General features: G+C 46.6%; 3 protein-coding genes across 3 annotated transcripts; 1 reads left to right on the forward strand and 2 right to left on the reverse strand.

Moving 5' to 3' along the window:
* Positions 1-6,344: 6,344 nt before the first annotated feature.
* yvc1 (putative potassium ion channel Yvc1) lies at positions 6,345-8,487 on the reverse strand (the record flags this gene model as incomplete). The annotated part of the gene is made up of 5 exons (XM_022539199.1): positions 6,345-6,778; positions 6,832-6,972; positions 7,025-7,959; positions 8,021-8,348; positions 8,412-8,487. The coding sequence occupies 5 exons, from the start codon at positions 8,485-8,487 to the stop codon at positions 6,345-6,347; spliced, it is 1,914 nt and encodes a 637-aa protein (XP_022383061.1).
* A 790-nt stretch (positions 8,488-9,277) lies between these two features.
* ABOM_012072 (translation initiation factor eIF2 subunit alpha) lies at positions 9,278-10,407 on the reverse strand (the record flags this gene model as incomplete). The annotated part of the gene is made up of 4 exons (XM_022539200.1): positions 9,278-9,755; positions 9,810-10,017; positions 10,111-10,255; positions 10,330-10,407. 4 exons carry the CDS (start codon positions 10,405-10,407, stop codon positions 9,278-9,280), a joined length of 909 nt encoding a protein of 302 aa, XP_022383063.1.
* Positions 10,408-11,134: 727 nt separating this feature from the next.
* ABOM_012073 (SulP family inorganic anion transporter) lies at positions 11,135-13,637 on the forward strand (the record flags this gene model as incomplete). Its single annotated transcript, XM_022539201.1, has 4 exons — positions 11,135-11,598; positions 11,677-12,306; positions 12,358-12,880; positions 12,942-13,637. The coding sequence occupies 4 exons, from the start codon at positions 11,135-11,137 to the stop codon at positions 13,635-13,637; spliced, it is 2,313 nt and encodes a 770-aa protein (XP_022383062.1).
* Positions 13,638-13,865: the final 228 nt, after the last annotated feature.

The raw sequence follows: 13,865 nt of genomic DNA on the forward strand, positions 1-13,865 counted from the left end.
GAGGCCCGTGTTCGATTCACGGATGATGCATTTCTTTTTTTCTTATTATTATACTCTTACTGATTCATTTTCTCGCCTCATCTACTTTCCTTCGCATGGAGCCACATTGGCACCATCGTATTTTTTAACTTAGATCATTCGGGTAGTTGGAAAGTCAGAGTTCGAACATAATATAACTCCGTCTGAGTCCGTCACCTATTTTGAACACTGGTTAACTGGGGCTTGGTAAACAAAAAATTGCGATCAAAAACGTACGGGCAGTAAGAATTACAGCTAACCATGGTAGTTAGAGTATGAAGATGGCTTCATCAGAGGTAAAGATACTTCTTCTCACTTCGGTGAGAATCTCAGAGGGAACCCGTGTCTCTATTATCAGATCAAGTAGATCCCTAACAAACTTGTGTAGCAGTCCATGCTTTAGTATCTTAGTACCCGGGTTTCATACCTTCCCTTGCATAGTGCGAGAGCTTTTCCATGGGTGCCTCGCTTATCACTCAGCTGCAAGCGTCTCCATGCTATACTTGACTGTAATGACCTTGCCGAAGCTCAGCCGGGACATAGGGTCCAGCCGTTGGTTATACGTGGCTGGTATCACCTCCCAAAGCTCCTTAGCCATTCGCGGTTTATCTGGGCCATATAGTAGCTTTTAATTTCATGCAAATGATGGCATGTTTGAAAGGGTCCACAGACAGCTTTACAGCTCCTGCGTTACAGTGTGTGTACACCGACTCGGGAATAATGCTTGCCTCTGGTAGAGGAACCGAATAGTGTCACCAATGGCTCCCAGTGGATTTCACACAGGGGAGTACATCAACCGATTGATCTAAAAACGATTCAACTACAGCCCTCTATCATGTCTGGGCTCTGAAAACGCCATGCGCATGTCCCTTACCAAAAGTGGGAACTCGATGGCAATTGGAGAGGCCATCAGCTAAGCACGAAAATGTCATCAAGGCCGGGGGATTCTGGAATCACTGTCATATGCGCGCCTCCTCTGGAAGCAAATTCCGGGGTACATGGAAGAACGGCAATAACGATTCCTGTCTTTCCTCTGTGGGGATAATAGACATGTCGTTCTTGTTCATCCATCAGGTGTAGGTAAATCTATAGCAGCTTGCGCAATGAGCTCTGAAAAATATCAAGCTAGCGCTTTCGGTCGATGTTTGCGGTGGGATCCCTCTTATAGGGTAGGGCAACACGAAAATCCTGCCTGGGAATGTCATTATTAGCAGAGGGGTTGTCGGTCTTATCAGGGGAGACGATCCCCGATCAGTTCAGAAGAAAGTTCACAGTAAAAGAAATGTTGCGAAAACCAAAAAAATGCATCCGCTCCCTGTTGACGAAGCTCGAGGTATCATTATTTCAGAAAAGACTCAAGAGCACAATCTCCGACATCCTCTCGGGCATGACTATGATGAATTATTATAAGCGAAGGAAGAGGATAAGTTGTTGGGGCTTACGCCAATTGTATAGAACTCACGGGATTCTGTGTGCGAAGCCGCTTTGGAAATCTTTGCCAAGAGACAGGTTGTGATTAGGCACAGGTAGTTCAACGCAATCGGCACAACCAGAAAACCCAGCCGATGGAATACATCAGCCTAGGTGCCTCTAGGGCAGTAGTGTCAAGTCCAGTACATGCCGTGATAAGATTGCCGCGAAGAATAATGGCCATTGCTTGCAAGATGGAAGGTGCAGGTGTTATCGGGAGTTGCCATATCTAACGAGCGTAAAACGATGCTCCCAGAGTAAGATATTGTGCATTGTTTGTGTGGGATATTTTTGACATATAGATATTGGTATAGGCCCACGGAAGAGCATTCTACCATCACCATCTTTTCCAGAGCATTGAGATAACCATATGGTAATATTGATGTTGTAGATGCTGTGGATGGTTGGGATGCTAGACACATGACTGCCTGCCTGAGGTATACCTCACCTGACCTTAAGTCAACAACAGCCCTAAACTAGCCAACATCCAGAATCATGACACTACATACTATTGTGTCATTTCTCTCGACGGGGTCAAGGTAGGGCTGTAGATTTCTAGTAATTGTGGGCCCTGACCTTCCTGCAGTCTATAGGAATGCCACTTATTGCATGTCGGTTTGTACTTCGCTGGTGGATATCTCGAGGGTTTGTGGTTGATAGTCTGCTGGAAGTGATGCTTTTTGTCCTGGAAATTAGTTGGTGGCGGCACATATCCTTGTAGTATGGTACTCTATCCATAAAGATATATCTTCAAAGACGCATAAGGTCTTCACGGGGCGGTGGGCAGGGTACAGTGTCCCGGGACTCAGCTGTCGCTCCCCCGTAGGCATAACACATTACCTCAATACAATATTGACTATATTAAACAATAGATTTGCCTGCATTTGCATGATTCGAACCCGCATGAATGCTCCTCGGCTCGCAGTTCTCTTTGTTTGCATGTTACATGCCTGCGGCTACGCAACCACCACCCCCCCCCCCCCTCCCACTTAAGCATAGATTCTCCTGATAACAGATAGCTTTCTAGATATTTAAGCTTGTCACCTGGTAGGTGAGTGTTACTATACTATATACAGAGCCTGATATAGTCACACTAGTCCCGATTTGGATATGTCGATGGCATTCAATATCAAAGTCTGTATTCTGGTTTACATCTTTTAAAACTTCATATTTCGGGTCTTTAATATATCATTCAACAACAAAAGCATGTTAGCTCAGGGGAAGAGCGCCGGGCTCATAACCCGGAGGTCCCTGGATCGAAACCAGGACATGCTAGGCATCATAATCAACTTTTTGAGTGTCCAGATGCGTTGAAATGGAGCGTCGGCTTTTTTTTTTTTCTGCGTTTTTGCTAACTATCTTCTTCGCACGTGCATATAAAGGCTCTACGCACGTATTACTGTCGGCCCTGCTCTCTCAATACTAGGAAATCGTTTAAAGTGGGCCGTTGAGCCTCTCTTAAGTCTTCCCTTTCCCGAATAAAAAGTTTGCCGATTCGGGATATGACTCGAATCCCCGAGCCCAATGGTGGTTCTGCCGGTAACCCCTACACCGCCGGACAAACCACCAATCATGTAGTTACTCTTTCTCTAGAGGCGTTGAACCCCTCGGTCCCTCACAAAAGCGTCTCTGTTTTCTTAGGGATCCCTTGTTTGTACACTGTTCTGATGGGTGTTGTAAATAAAACAACTTATAGAATGCCACCATCAAGCAAATATAATTCCTTAGTACTGTAGAGTTTCTAACCCCACTAGGCTACGACCTCAGCTAACATCGCCGTTGTAATTCTTGTCATTGTGAGGTTGTCATTATTGGCGGGTAGCTAGGGCTGCATCTTATCAACGAGATGCTGATAAGATCAGATTTGTTATCTTATCGATAACAACAATCATGTGCTCTCACGTGGGGAGCTCCTCACCAGCAAGCTTGACAGCTCCCAAAGATCAGCGTGACTGTTGTCGTGCCTGTATTCCCTTCATTAGAGTCAGCGTTGGATTTCAGTCTGGCCGACTGAATCTCTACGAGGTCGAACTATTTTCACACTGGTTGTTCAACCGACACGTGAGACAACCCTAGTCTTTGACTGGGGCCTGACTTGGTTTGGTGTCGTTATTATATCACAACAATAGAATAACAGATAGTGTATGACCATCAGAACTCTTTTTAATTCTAAACTAATGCCTATGGATGCATTTGAAACCACGTGGAACCCCCTTACATCAGGGTCAGTGTATTGCTTAGGTTACCCTACGGAATACCGCTATATCGTCGAGACTATAGCAGTCTATAGGAAGGGCACTGACTATGGTGCATCATATGGGCAAACTTTTATATCTAATTAACACGATACAGCTGATACTTATAGCATCAACATCCAAATTTACACCCAACACATATACAGCAGACACATTTACCAGGTCAGGATATGATTCTAGACACCGCCCATTGAGGTCCAGATCCATTGGAAGCTTAACGATTCATTTGAAAACCTCTGCCATGCATCCATATGACTTCAATCTTCGTCCTCGCGTCTATCTCAGACACCATTTGCTGTAGACCCATCGAGGTGTAAGGTGCTTACATGTGGTGATGGGATTAACTATTGGAGCCAATGATGATTTATTTTGATGCTCGTTCCTCGGGGTCTGGGTAGGGACTGCAGATTGAGGTGTTATATACAGCACTCTGTCATCAAATATCAGTAAGGGGGTCGCTGTCGATCAACGTCCAAGTCCAGGACAGAAATCCGTCACCGTTTTCGGTGGTCACTTAGCGATATCTCCGTATCCCCGTATTTCGTGTCCTTCTACATGGGGCCTCAACTCTTAACTCACCTACTTGGGCTTGTCATTTTGTGCAGGTGACATTGTGCGCCTTGACAGGGGCAATAGGAGCGATGAGTTATCACCAATGCTGAGAGTTGTGCGGTGTCATGTCGCTAGTTGCAAAGACGTCGCATCGGCATAGGTGCCTATGTAAACTGCCTGATAGTGTAAAGTTGGGCTGGCACCTTCCCTTCGTCATTCGATTTGCATATAACGCCACAATCTGCGAGCCTATCCAGATCCTAACGAACAATGACCACAATATATCGCCATTGGCTTCAGCGGTTAGTCCCAATGCCATGTAAGTAGGCACCTTGCACCTCGGTTGGTCTGTGCTAAAAGAAAAGCATAGTGGGACATGCATGGGTGGGGGTCTAGGTATTATTGAGCACTTTGACAGCAGACATTATACGCCCGAGCAGACGTATTAACTACCTTCAAATATATATCCACCACCACAAATATATCTACACCTATTAAGCATCCACGCATGCAAAGGCAACTCCCAAGAGTTTAATCCCAGACTAGATTCTTTGCTAGCTAAACGAAGCAGCATATAGCCTAGCTATAAGGTACACATTCAATACAGGATAAAAAAAGGTAGTGACCCACGTACGAAAGAGAAGATCAAAAAGTGAAGCCGAACGCGGGGGTCGAACCCGCAACCTTGAGATACCGTGACGACTAAGAGTCTCACGCTCTACCGATTGAGCTAGCCCGGCTACTTGTTGTATAGTGTCTTTGTTTTTGCCTACATAGTCCTGCAAGAAGCAGATAGACTCCCTCACAAGAAGCTTATGTAAGATCTTGCCAAATGCGGTGTTTATTTTTCACCTTCGCTCCTTTAATTAATATACATTACTATGGAGATGTATAACTAAGGTTTTAAAAGTCGATAGCAGGCTTTTGGATATTGGTATGCTATCCCACTGTCATAGCTTCTGACTTTTGTTGGCCCTTCCTCATAAATCAGGTTTGTTTATATATTGTGCTTCTATAAGTCATTCTTTAATACTTCATGGTCACTATTCTCGTTGATGGACCTATGGTTATACAGTGGGGATGTCAAAAGTTTGAAACTATCCGCTTGACCGCCTAAAATACCGCTATATTTCAACCCAATCAAATTCAGTGCTTGAGCCTACACACCTCTATCTACACATTAAATTATAGCTCCTAGAGAGAATATAGATATAAGTTATTGAGTTAGATAGCTGGTATAGTAATTATTAAGGCCCAGGGAAGGAGTTTGAGAGATTTCTGCTACGCAGAATAGTAAAATTAGGAACGCGGTTAAACTGGGCAATAAATGGACGGTTTCAAACTTTTGACATCCCAGTGTATGTAGCATGGCTAGAGAATCGGTCTACCTGACAGGTTGTAAGTTGTATACTGCGTAGGTAATAGGCCGCAATATTCCACACTTACCATTAGACGACAGCTAATGATCAAGAGGAGTAAGTTTCGGGCGATATAGAAAGATGTACACAGTATGAGTAAATGATTGACTCCGATACTTAACTACCTGTCGAAGTCTTGAGTAAGCTGGCCACATGACTGAATACTTAATTGTGGTTTTCCATTCATGGGCATGGTATAGGGTGACTTAAGGTACTTTGGAGGAAATCTTAAGTTATAGCCTTGAATAGCACTAAAAAAAGTATTTCTCAACAAGTAGCCGGGCTAGCTCAATCGGTAGAGCGTGAGACTCTTAGTCGTCACGGTATCTCAAGGTTGCGGGTTCGACCCCCGCGTTCGGCTTCACTTTTTGTGCCCCCCCAAAAAATACCGTTTTATTTTTGAAAGCGGCCTGTGTTTGCCATCGTCCTTGACATGGTTATACCATCGCACCGTGGCCTGTCAACGAGTATCTAGAGAACTGGATAGATACGCCACCTGCCACAACAGATTAGAAGAGACATATAAGTTACATCAAACAGACAAAATCACACAAAATCAAATGACCAACTCGCAACCTTCCTAAATCAAGTCGTCTTTTATAGATCCGCTCGATCTATAACCAGCCAGCAGCTATTCGTGTTCAAGTATGGTCGAGCTGGACCCGCCGTACAGCGTTCCCTTGGTTGCCTTCTCTCCAACCAGTAATCTCACCGTCTCCGTTAATTCACGTATCTGTTCCTTTAGCTGAACGATCTCCAGAGTGCAACTGTCCATAGTCACGTTTGGAGTCGTGTCCTGGACAGTCTGCTTCCAGCTTTCCTCGATTGCAAAATCCACTTCCTCAGCGGCATGCTCCCATTCCTGCACGTTGTCATCATCTTCCTCTCCACGACGGCGATTCCATCTTATCCGACGGGCTTCGCGGGCTTCAAGGGATGCTGTCACGAGAAGAATTGGCGAGTAGATGATACCCATGATAACATCGTTTAGCTTTGCGTAGCGTTTGCGTGGGAGCCACCATTCGAAGGGTGCGATTAGGAAGATAATCTCGATGAGGTTGAATGCTACAATGCTGTCAATATGGCCAGGCTGTCAGCTAGTACAAGGGGCGACTTACGAGGGATGAAGACATTCTCATCTGGCGCCCGGACGTAGGACATCGTTTTCTGCGCGAAGACAGCCATATACTCATCAATCGCGTTTCCTGAAATCTCTTCGTATGCGCTGTTGTATAGAGCGATAAGGATATTAAGCAGAACTGCCAGGCGTCAGCAAAGCCATGGATTGCAGAGTAGAGAGCTAGACCGAACCTGTCATAATGATAAAATTGAATAAATAGTACAGGATAATGCCGAACGGGTACGCGAAATCCTCGAAGGTGCCAAACTCGGGGCTTTGCATTATACTGTTTGCCATGCCCTGCACAATATTCTTGACAACAGGGATATCGGACTCCACCTGAGCCATCCCATAGAACGCTTGGAAGAAGCCCACTAGGACAACGAAGAGGAGAGCAAAGAATATTATACTCTCCTTCATCATGACCCTCAGAACGACAAACATGGCTCCGAAGAACCGAAATGAGTCCAGATATAGCATCATACGCATCCAAAACATTGGCCCTGCAAATGCTAAAAAGTTGTAGCTTAGTTCATTGAGTATTTGTCTCTTTTGATCATCTGCCGAAGGTGAGTGTGTCAGAGCAGCGACACGCACGAAGAAGGAGATAGCAAGAATGACGTATAGCGTGGAATTAAAGGCATTCCAGAAATCAAAGTAATGTCGTCCAATCTTCCATACTTTGGTTAACTCATCGCAGATGAATGCAAGGGTCATCACATAAAGGATGCCTTCCCCGACATCGAGATCCCCGGTTCGATTGACAGTATTGATGACTTGAGTGTAAAGTGCAAGGTACAAGAGAGAGACAGCGATTTGGCATGCGTTCTGATACAGAGGTGTCCTCATCCTATCGGGGTGGAAGTGGACTGCAAAGTTCGTATTATCTTTTTCATGGTAGGGAACGAAGTTGGTTGGGTTGCCATCCTGTTGACAAAACCAGCCATTCCAGAGATATTTGATGCACTTCTGATACCCAGAAGATCCGATGATCCTCAATGCGTGAAGGTCTACAGCACGCTCTATGACGTTAGCCGGGACAGTCTCCTCTCCGTCGACGAAGACCGAATACCGCTTGAGCAGGGTATGGAGCAGCAGAAAATCTTGGTTTTCTTCGGTTTCAATTCTATACGAAGGGTTAGTAGCTAAGATAGGTAGCTGCTGTGTGGATATTGTAGGGTCATTACATGCGCTTTGCTATAACCTCACATGCAAGGGCCCGACTCTCGTGGAGATCAGAATCCCAAAGCTCCTCTACAGCTTGAATTTTGAACCAACGTAAGCATATAAGTAAGCAAAATACAACACAGCCTTGCAGGTCTTCACCGCCCGCCTCTTTAGCAGTTTGAACAACGCTGTCTGTAATGACGCGACTGGTGGGACTGGTGATGATGTTTTCTTCAACCTCGCAGGGAATAACCTGTTCAATCTGATACTTTAGTCTAAGAGCCACTTTAGTTACTTCCTTGGAAGGCCCAGTGGAAGAAACCGGATCCGAATCGTAGGCAGGAAGTACTGTTTATCATGTTAGTATTGACTAGCAGTAGACGGTGCATTCGTGAAAACCTGGAGGCGTACATCGGCGACGCTCCGCATGTAGACGACGTCGAGCACGCCCAGTGTCAGTCTTTAAGATATCGCGCCAAAGCCCCATGCTAAGCAATGAATACCAGTGTCTCTGTTATAAAGAAAATTGGCACGCAGAAGGACGAGGGGGAACGGAGGTCCGTTGGTTAAGTCTTGGGATAATTAGTACGTAGTTTATCCCGCATGCCCCACTCTCAGCTACTGCCACGATTGGTGCCTTGAGAGTTTGCATACGAGTCAATAACTATGGAACGGGACCTCTTCGAGCTAACCTTGATATTGTGTACGCATGACTAGCAGAGTGGAAAGATATGAGATCCAAGCAAAATTGGATCAAGTCAAGTCGTCAACGCCGATAATGTTAGATTGTGACCAAAAAAAAGAAGAAAGTTTTGATAGTAGGTGTCTAACAAGGTACCACCAATCTTGACCCGCAGGTCAAAGAAACTTATGTACATGAGAATGCGGAATCGAGTTCCCCAGCGAACCAGAGCTCAGTCACCAGCAGGGACAGATGATTGACCAACAACCCCTAGACGAGAAACGACGAGACAACCACAGCCTCGGACGGGGTAAAGCAACCCCAATGTTGACTGCTGGACTCGCACCCTCATAGTCCCTGAGCACCACGGCTGGTCTCGATTCTGCCCATGAGCATATTGAACCGTCTCCCGTCTCATAATTCGTGTCACATTTGAAACTCTTCTATTGAACTTTTCCCCATCCTTGCAACCAGTACTCATAACCAGCCTTCGTATTCAGTGTTGTTCAACTACACATCGCAATTTTCTGAAATTCTCCTCTTTCGAATCAAGCTCAGGGGCCTAAAACGGCGCTGTCGGCGTACTGTGCGCTGCTTACTCGGGAACACCCTCGTCACTCTCAGACTGGCTCTCATCACCGCTGACCTCCATGTTCTCACGCTCACGTTTCTCCATGAGCTCCTGGAGTGCGGCATCATCGTGCTCGGTGACGGCCTTGGGTGCCATCTTGACGCTGCAGCCACCTCCGGCCTCCTTTATTTTGGACTCGATTCTCTGGATAGCTTCCTCAAGCTGTTTGATACCAATAGCCTTGTCCAGGCACTGGCTAGTCAAGACGTACAGAGGAGGAGCGACCAGCTTGACCTTGACCTGGCTATCGGGAGTGTTGGCCTCCTCGGCAGTACGAAGAGCAGCCTTAACCGCATCGATTCCTTCATAACCGAAGCAAGTAACCTCAATATCGGCGCGAACCTTGGTGGGGTGGGGCGTAAGCCTCTTGCTAATATACTGCGTCAACTCCTTCTTCACGGCCTCGCTGGGGAACTCAACATCGTTCCACACGTCGGGGTTCCTGAAAAACGTCAGTTACACCAGAAAGACTGGCTGAGAGCCACCAGTGTCTTACGTAATAGAGATCTTAAAGGCGTCGTGAGAATGGCCGTATTTCCGGTTCAGAGGCCATCCAATGTTCTGATATAGCGTCTCGAGGGGAGTCTGAGTGGCCTCTGCGACATGACGCATGATAGAGTGCACCGCCTTGCTCTTGTTATATCTCTCCTCACATTTGATAACATCCTCTGGGGAGACTCGTCGCTTGGAAAGATCAATATATCCTACAAGTAGCAAGGTAATATGTTAGTCAAAGTCCACCGTTGATGCCCGGATTCTCTGGAGTGAAATTCACTTGCCCTTCTCCTTGTCAACACGGAGCACGATGACAACTTCGTTGCGACCAATACGGATAAGCTTCTGGATACTACGAATACGTCTCCGTGAAAGTTCGGAAAGCAGGATCATTCCGTCAATGTTATCGTATTCGAGAAGCTTCACATATGCGCCCATTTCGGCGATCTGTGGCATTGGAAAATAACCGTTAGAAGAAAAATTCAATAGCCACGCTCTCAGACACAGTGAGAAGCGCATACCTGCTTGACATTGACCATGACATAGCTGTCGACCTCCGGGTACTTCTCCTCGTAAAAACGGCTGTTCGTTAACGACATTTTGGCGGGGTTGCGCCTTTGTGAGGCAAAGCTAAACGGCGAACTTTTTGAAGAAAAGAGATTCAAGTCGAAAGTCCCGTGAGAAACAGTCCTCTATACAAACTTCCGGAAGAAGTCGAGGGGGTTGGATCAGCTGGAAAAAGAGTTTAACGGCAGACCACCGATGAGATTCAGAGCACACTTCAAATCACTTTGTGGCGGCTCAAAACCCACTTTGGGCTGGGTGGTGAGTCATCACGTGCCCGGGCGGTATCCCCGACCACCCGGCAGAAACAGATAATGATTCGGTATCGTGACCTTATCTGGTATATTTCTTCCTTGGTTTTGCAAGGAGCTAATATGCTGTTCAGGTTGGACAGAGAGAAGGGAAAAACAGGCGAATTCAGTTGGTTAATATCGTGCCCTTTTGGCCCGGGTGATCTTTATTGTTAAGCGGAACGATGTGCTTCTTTTCTCTTGAATAATGATATTTACTTCTTCCGTCTTCATGCTTCCCCTGGCATCGCCCGCAAACTACCAATCGTAGCCACCGCCTGTTGCACTACGGGATTTGCTACTTTTCCACTCGCCTATTTTTTCCTCTGCCTTAAATTCAGCCGGACTTTCTCTGTTTTCTTTTCCTTTTTCCTTCATCTTTTCCTCTTTATTGAAGCGTAGCACTCATGGCGAGTGCTGAGTTACCTTGCACATCATAGCGATACTGACCCACCGCGATCCCCGGGTAAATATGGATTCCAGCTCTGCCCAGGAGTCGACTCAACAGCGCTCTTTGCGGGATCGCATTTTTAACCTCTTTCGTACCTCTTCCTCAAATGACGCCCCAGGTCTTCCAGCAAGGCTCGTAGCCGCTGAGAGCGCAGCACAAAACGAAGGGTCGGCGATAATCTATCCGCCACGAGAGCCTGATGCAAGGACTCGTCTTTTGGAATCGTATGATCGCGGGGAGCGTGGCCTGAGAAACTCCGGTGATCATGGGACTTTCCCCTCACGACCCGAACAGGAAGATATCCAGAAATGGGATGCAAGCTGTCTGCAGAATGTTGGGAACGAAGTAAGACCGCAGCTTCCAGGAGAAGCAGACGGCCATATTGGTCCTACTAGCGACGCCTCAGGATATCCACAAGGACCAGAGAATATACCATCGCTGGACTCCTCTTTTACAGCATTGCACATGACGAATCATAAATCTCTGTAGGTTTAGAATCACGTTCACCCTGCATTCTAACATAACTGTTCTCTCCAGCGTGGAGACAACTAACGTTCATCAAGGTATATATCTTACTACATTCCGTTTTTCAATTGGATTACCCAATACCGGTGGTCATATATTCGAGGGGATTTGATTGCCGCGACAACCATAGCGTCTATTTACATCCCTATGGCGTTGTCCTTATCCTCAAATCTCGCCCACGCACCTCCTATCAATGGTCTCTACTCTTTCGTGATCAACCCTTTCATCTATGCAATCTTTGGGAGCAGCCCGCTGTTAATAGTGGGTCCGGAGGCAGCAGGCTCTTTGCTGACTGGGACGATTGTCAAAAGTAGTGTCAGACCAGGCCCGTCTGGTGAGGATGACGAAGCGGCGAATGCTATGGTGGTTGGCATAGCCACTGCTATGGCGGGTGCCATGATATTGGTTGCTGGGCTTACACGATTGGGATTTCTGGATAATGTGCTGAGTCGGCCCTTCCTTAGGGGTTTCATTACAGCAATCGGTTTTGTGATTTTTGTGGATCAACTCATTCCCGAAGTCGGATTGACCGAGCTGGCGAAGGAAGTTGGTGTTACCCATGGGACTACAGTTGACAAGCTCGTATTCCTTGCAAGAAACATAGGAGATTGCCATGCGCTAACAACCGCAGTGGCTTTTGGAAGCTTCGCTATTATAATGGTATTTAGGTTAGTGCTGGTGACTCGGAAGCCTGGCGCTTAGACTAATTTCGATTACAGGACTCTCAAGAAAATGCTCCAGCCACGATATCCCCAAGTGATTTATCTTCCGGACCGAATTCTTGTAGTTATTCTTTCAGCTGTCCTGACATGGCATCTTGGTTGGGATGAAAAAGGGTTGGAGATTCTGGGGCCGTTGAAACAAAATGCCAATGGCCTTTTTACATTCAAATGGCCTTTCCAGTTCAGCCAAATGAAGCATGTACGCGCTGCAATGAGTACCTCTTTCGTCATTGCGCTACTTGGCTTTTTTGAGTCTTCTGTTGCCGCCAAGGGACTTAGCGGCGAGGCCAGACAAGAAGGTGTCCAGGGAATGCCTGTCAGCGCTAACAGAGAGATGGTGGCACTGGGTCTTGCTAATACTGTTGGGGGCTGTTTCATGGCGCTTCCTGCGTTTGGTGGGTATGCAAGAAGCAAAGTCAACGCTTCAACTGGAGCTCGATCCCCGATGAGCAGCATTTTCCTGAGTATTATTACCTTGGTTTGTATCATCGTACTCTTGCCGTATTTATACTATCTTCCGGTGAGTCTCAACCCCAAATACTTCCGAGTGAAGGCTGACAGAATCTGTTGCAATATTTTAGAAAGCCGTTCTTTCTTCTATGATATCCGTCGTCGCATTCAGTCTCATTGAAGAATGTCCTCACGACTTGGCTTTCTTCATCCGTCTGCGCGGATGGACGGAGCTAGTCCTAATGCTTCTCATCTTTGTCTCGACTATTTTCTATTCTCTAGAACTGGGAATTGCCCTTGGTATTGGCCTTTCTATCTTGATCCTCATTCGCCATTCTACGCAGCCTCGGATCCAAATTCTGGGTAAGATAGCAGGCACCACCGACCGTTTCGAGAACGCTGAACTTCACCCCGAGAGCGTTGAGTTGATCGAAGGCGCGCTTATTGTTAAGATCCCGGAACCTTTGACCTTCGCTAACACTGGCGAGCTCAAGAATCGTCTTCGGCGGTTGGAACTGTATGGCAGTAGTAGAGCGCATCCTTCTCTTCCCCCCACGCGCACTCCCGAACATAACAAGAACATTATATTTGATGTCCATGGTGTTACTAGCATCGATGGTTCTGGTACGCAAGTCTTATATGAGATTGTGGAAGGATATGCAGACCAGGGTGTCAGCGTCTTCTTCTGCCGTGTCGCAACTCGCAATGTTTTCCGCATGTTCGAACGAAGTGGAATCGTGGAACGATGCGGTGGGATAACTCACTTCGTTCATGGTGTCGACGAAGCCCTCCGCCTCGCCGAATCGGAAGACCAGATTGAAATCTGAACTGTAACATGCTACAAAACGCCGCGTTGGTTACATAGCTGCGTTCTGCTTATATATAACATCACACGATATAGATGATGCTTGATGGCATTGCACGCATATTAGCCGGTCCGTTCTCAACTTACTCATCTTAAGCACCGCTCTTTTATCACGGGTCATGCATGGCCATAAATCAAATGACTGATAGAATTTTTATCTCTGCAATAATGCCTGTCCCCCCCCCCCCCC

The sequence above is a fragment of the Aspergillus bombycis genome (assembly GCF_001792695.1).
Source record: "Aspergillus bombycis strain NRRL26010 chromosome Unknown contig00217, whole genome shotgun sequence".
NCBI classification, from domain to species: domain Eukaryota; kingdom Fungi; phylum Ascomycota; class Eurotiomycetes; order Eurotiales; family Aspergillaceae; genus Aspergillus; species Aspergillus bombycis.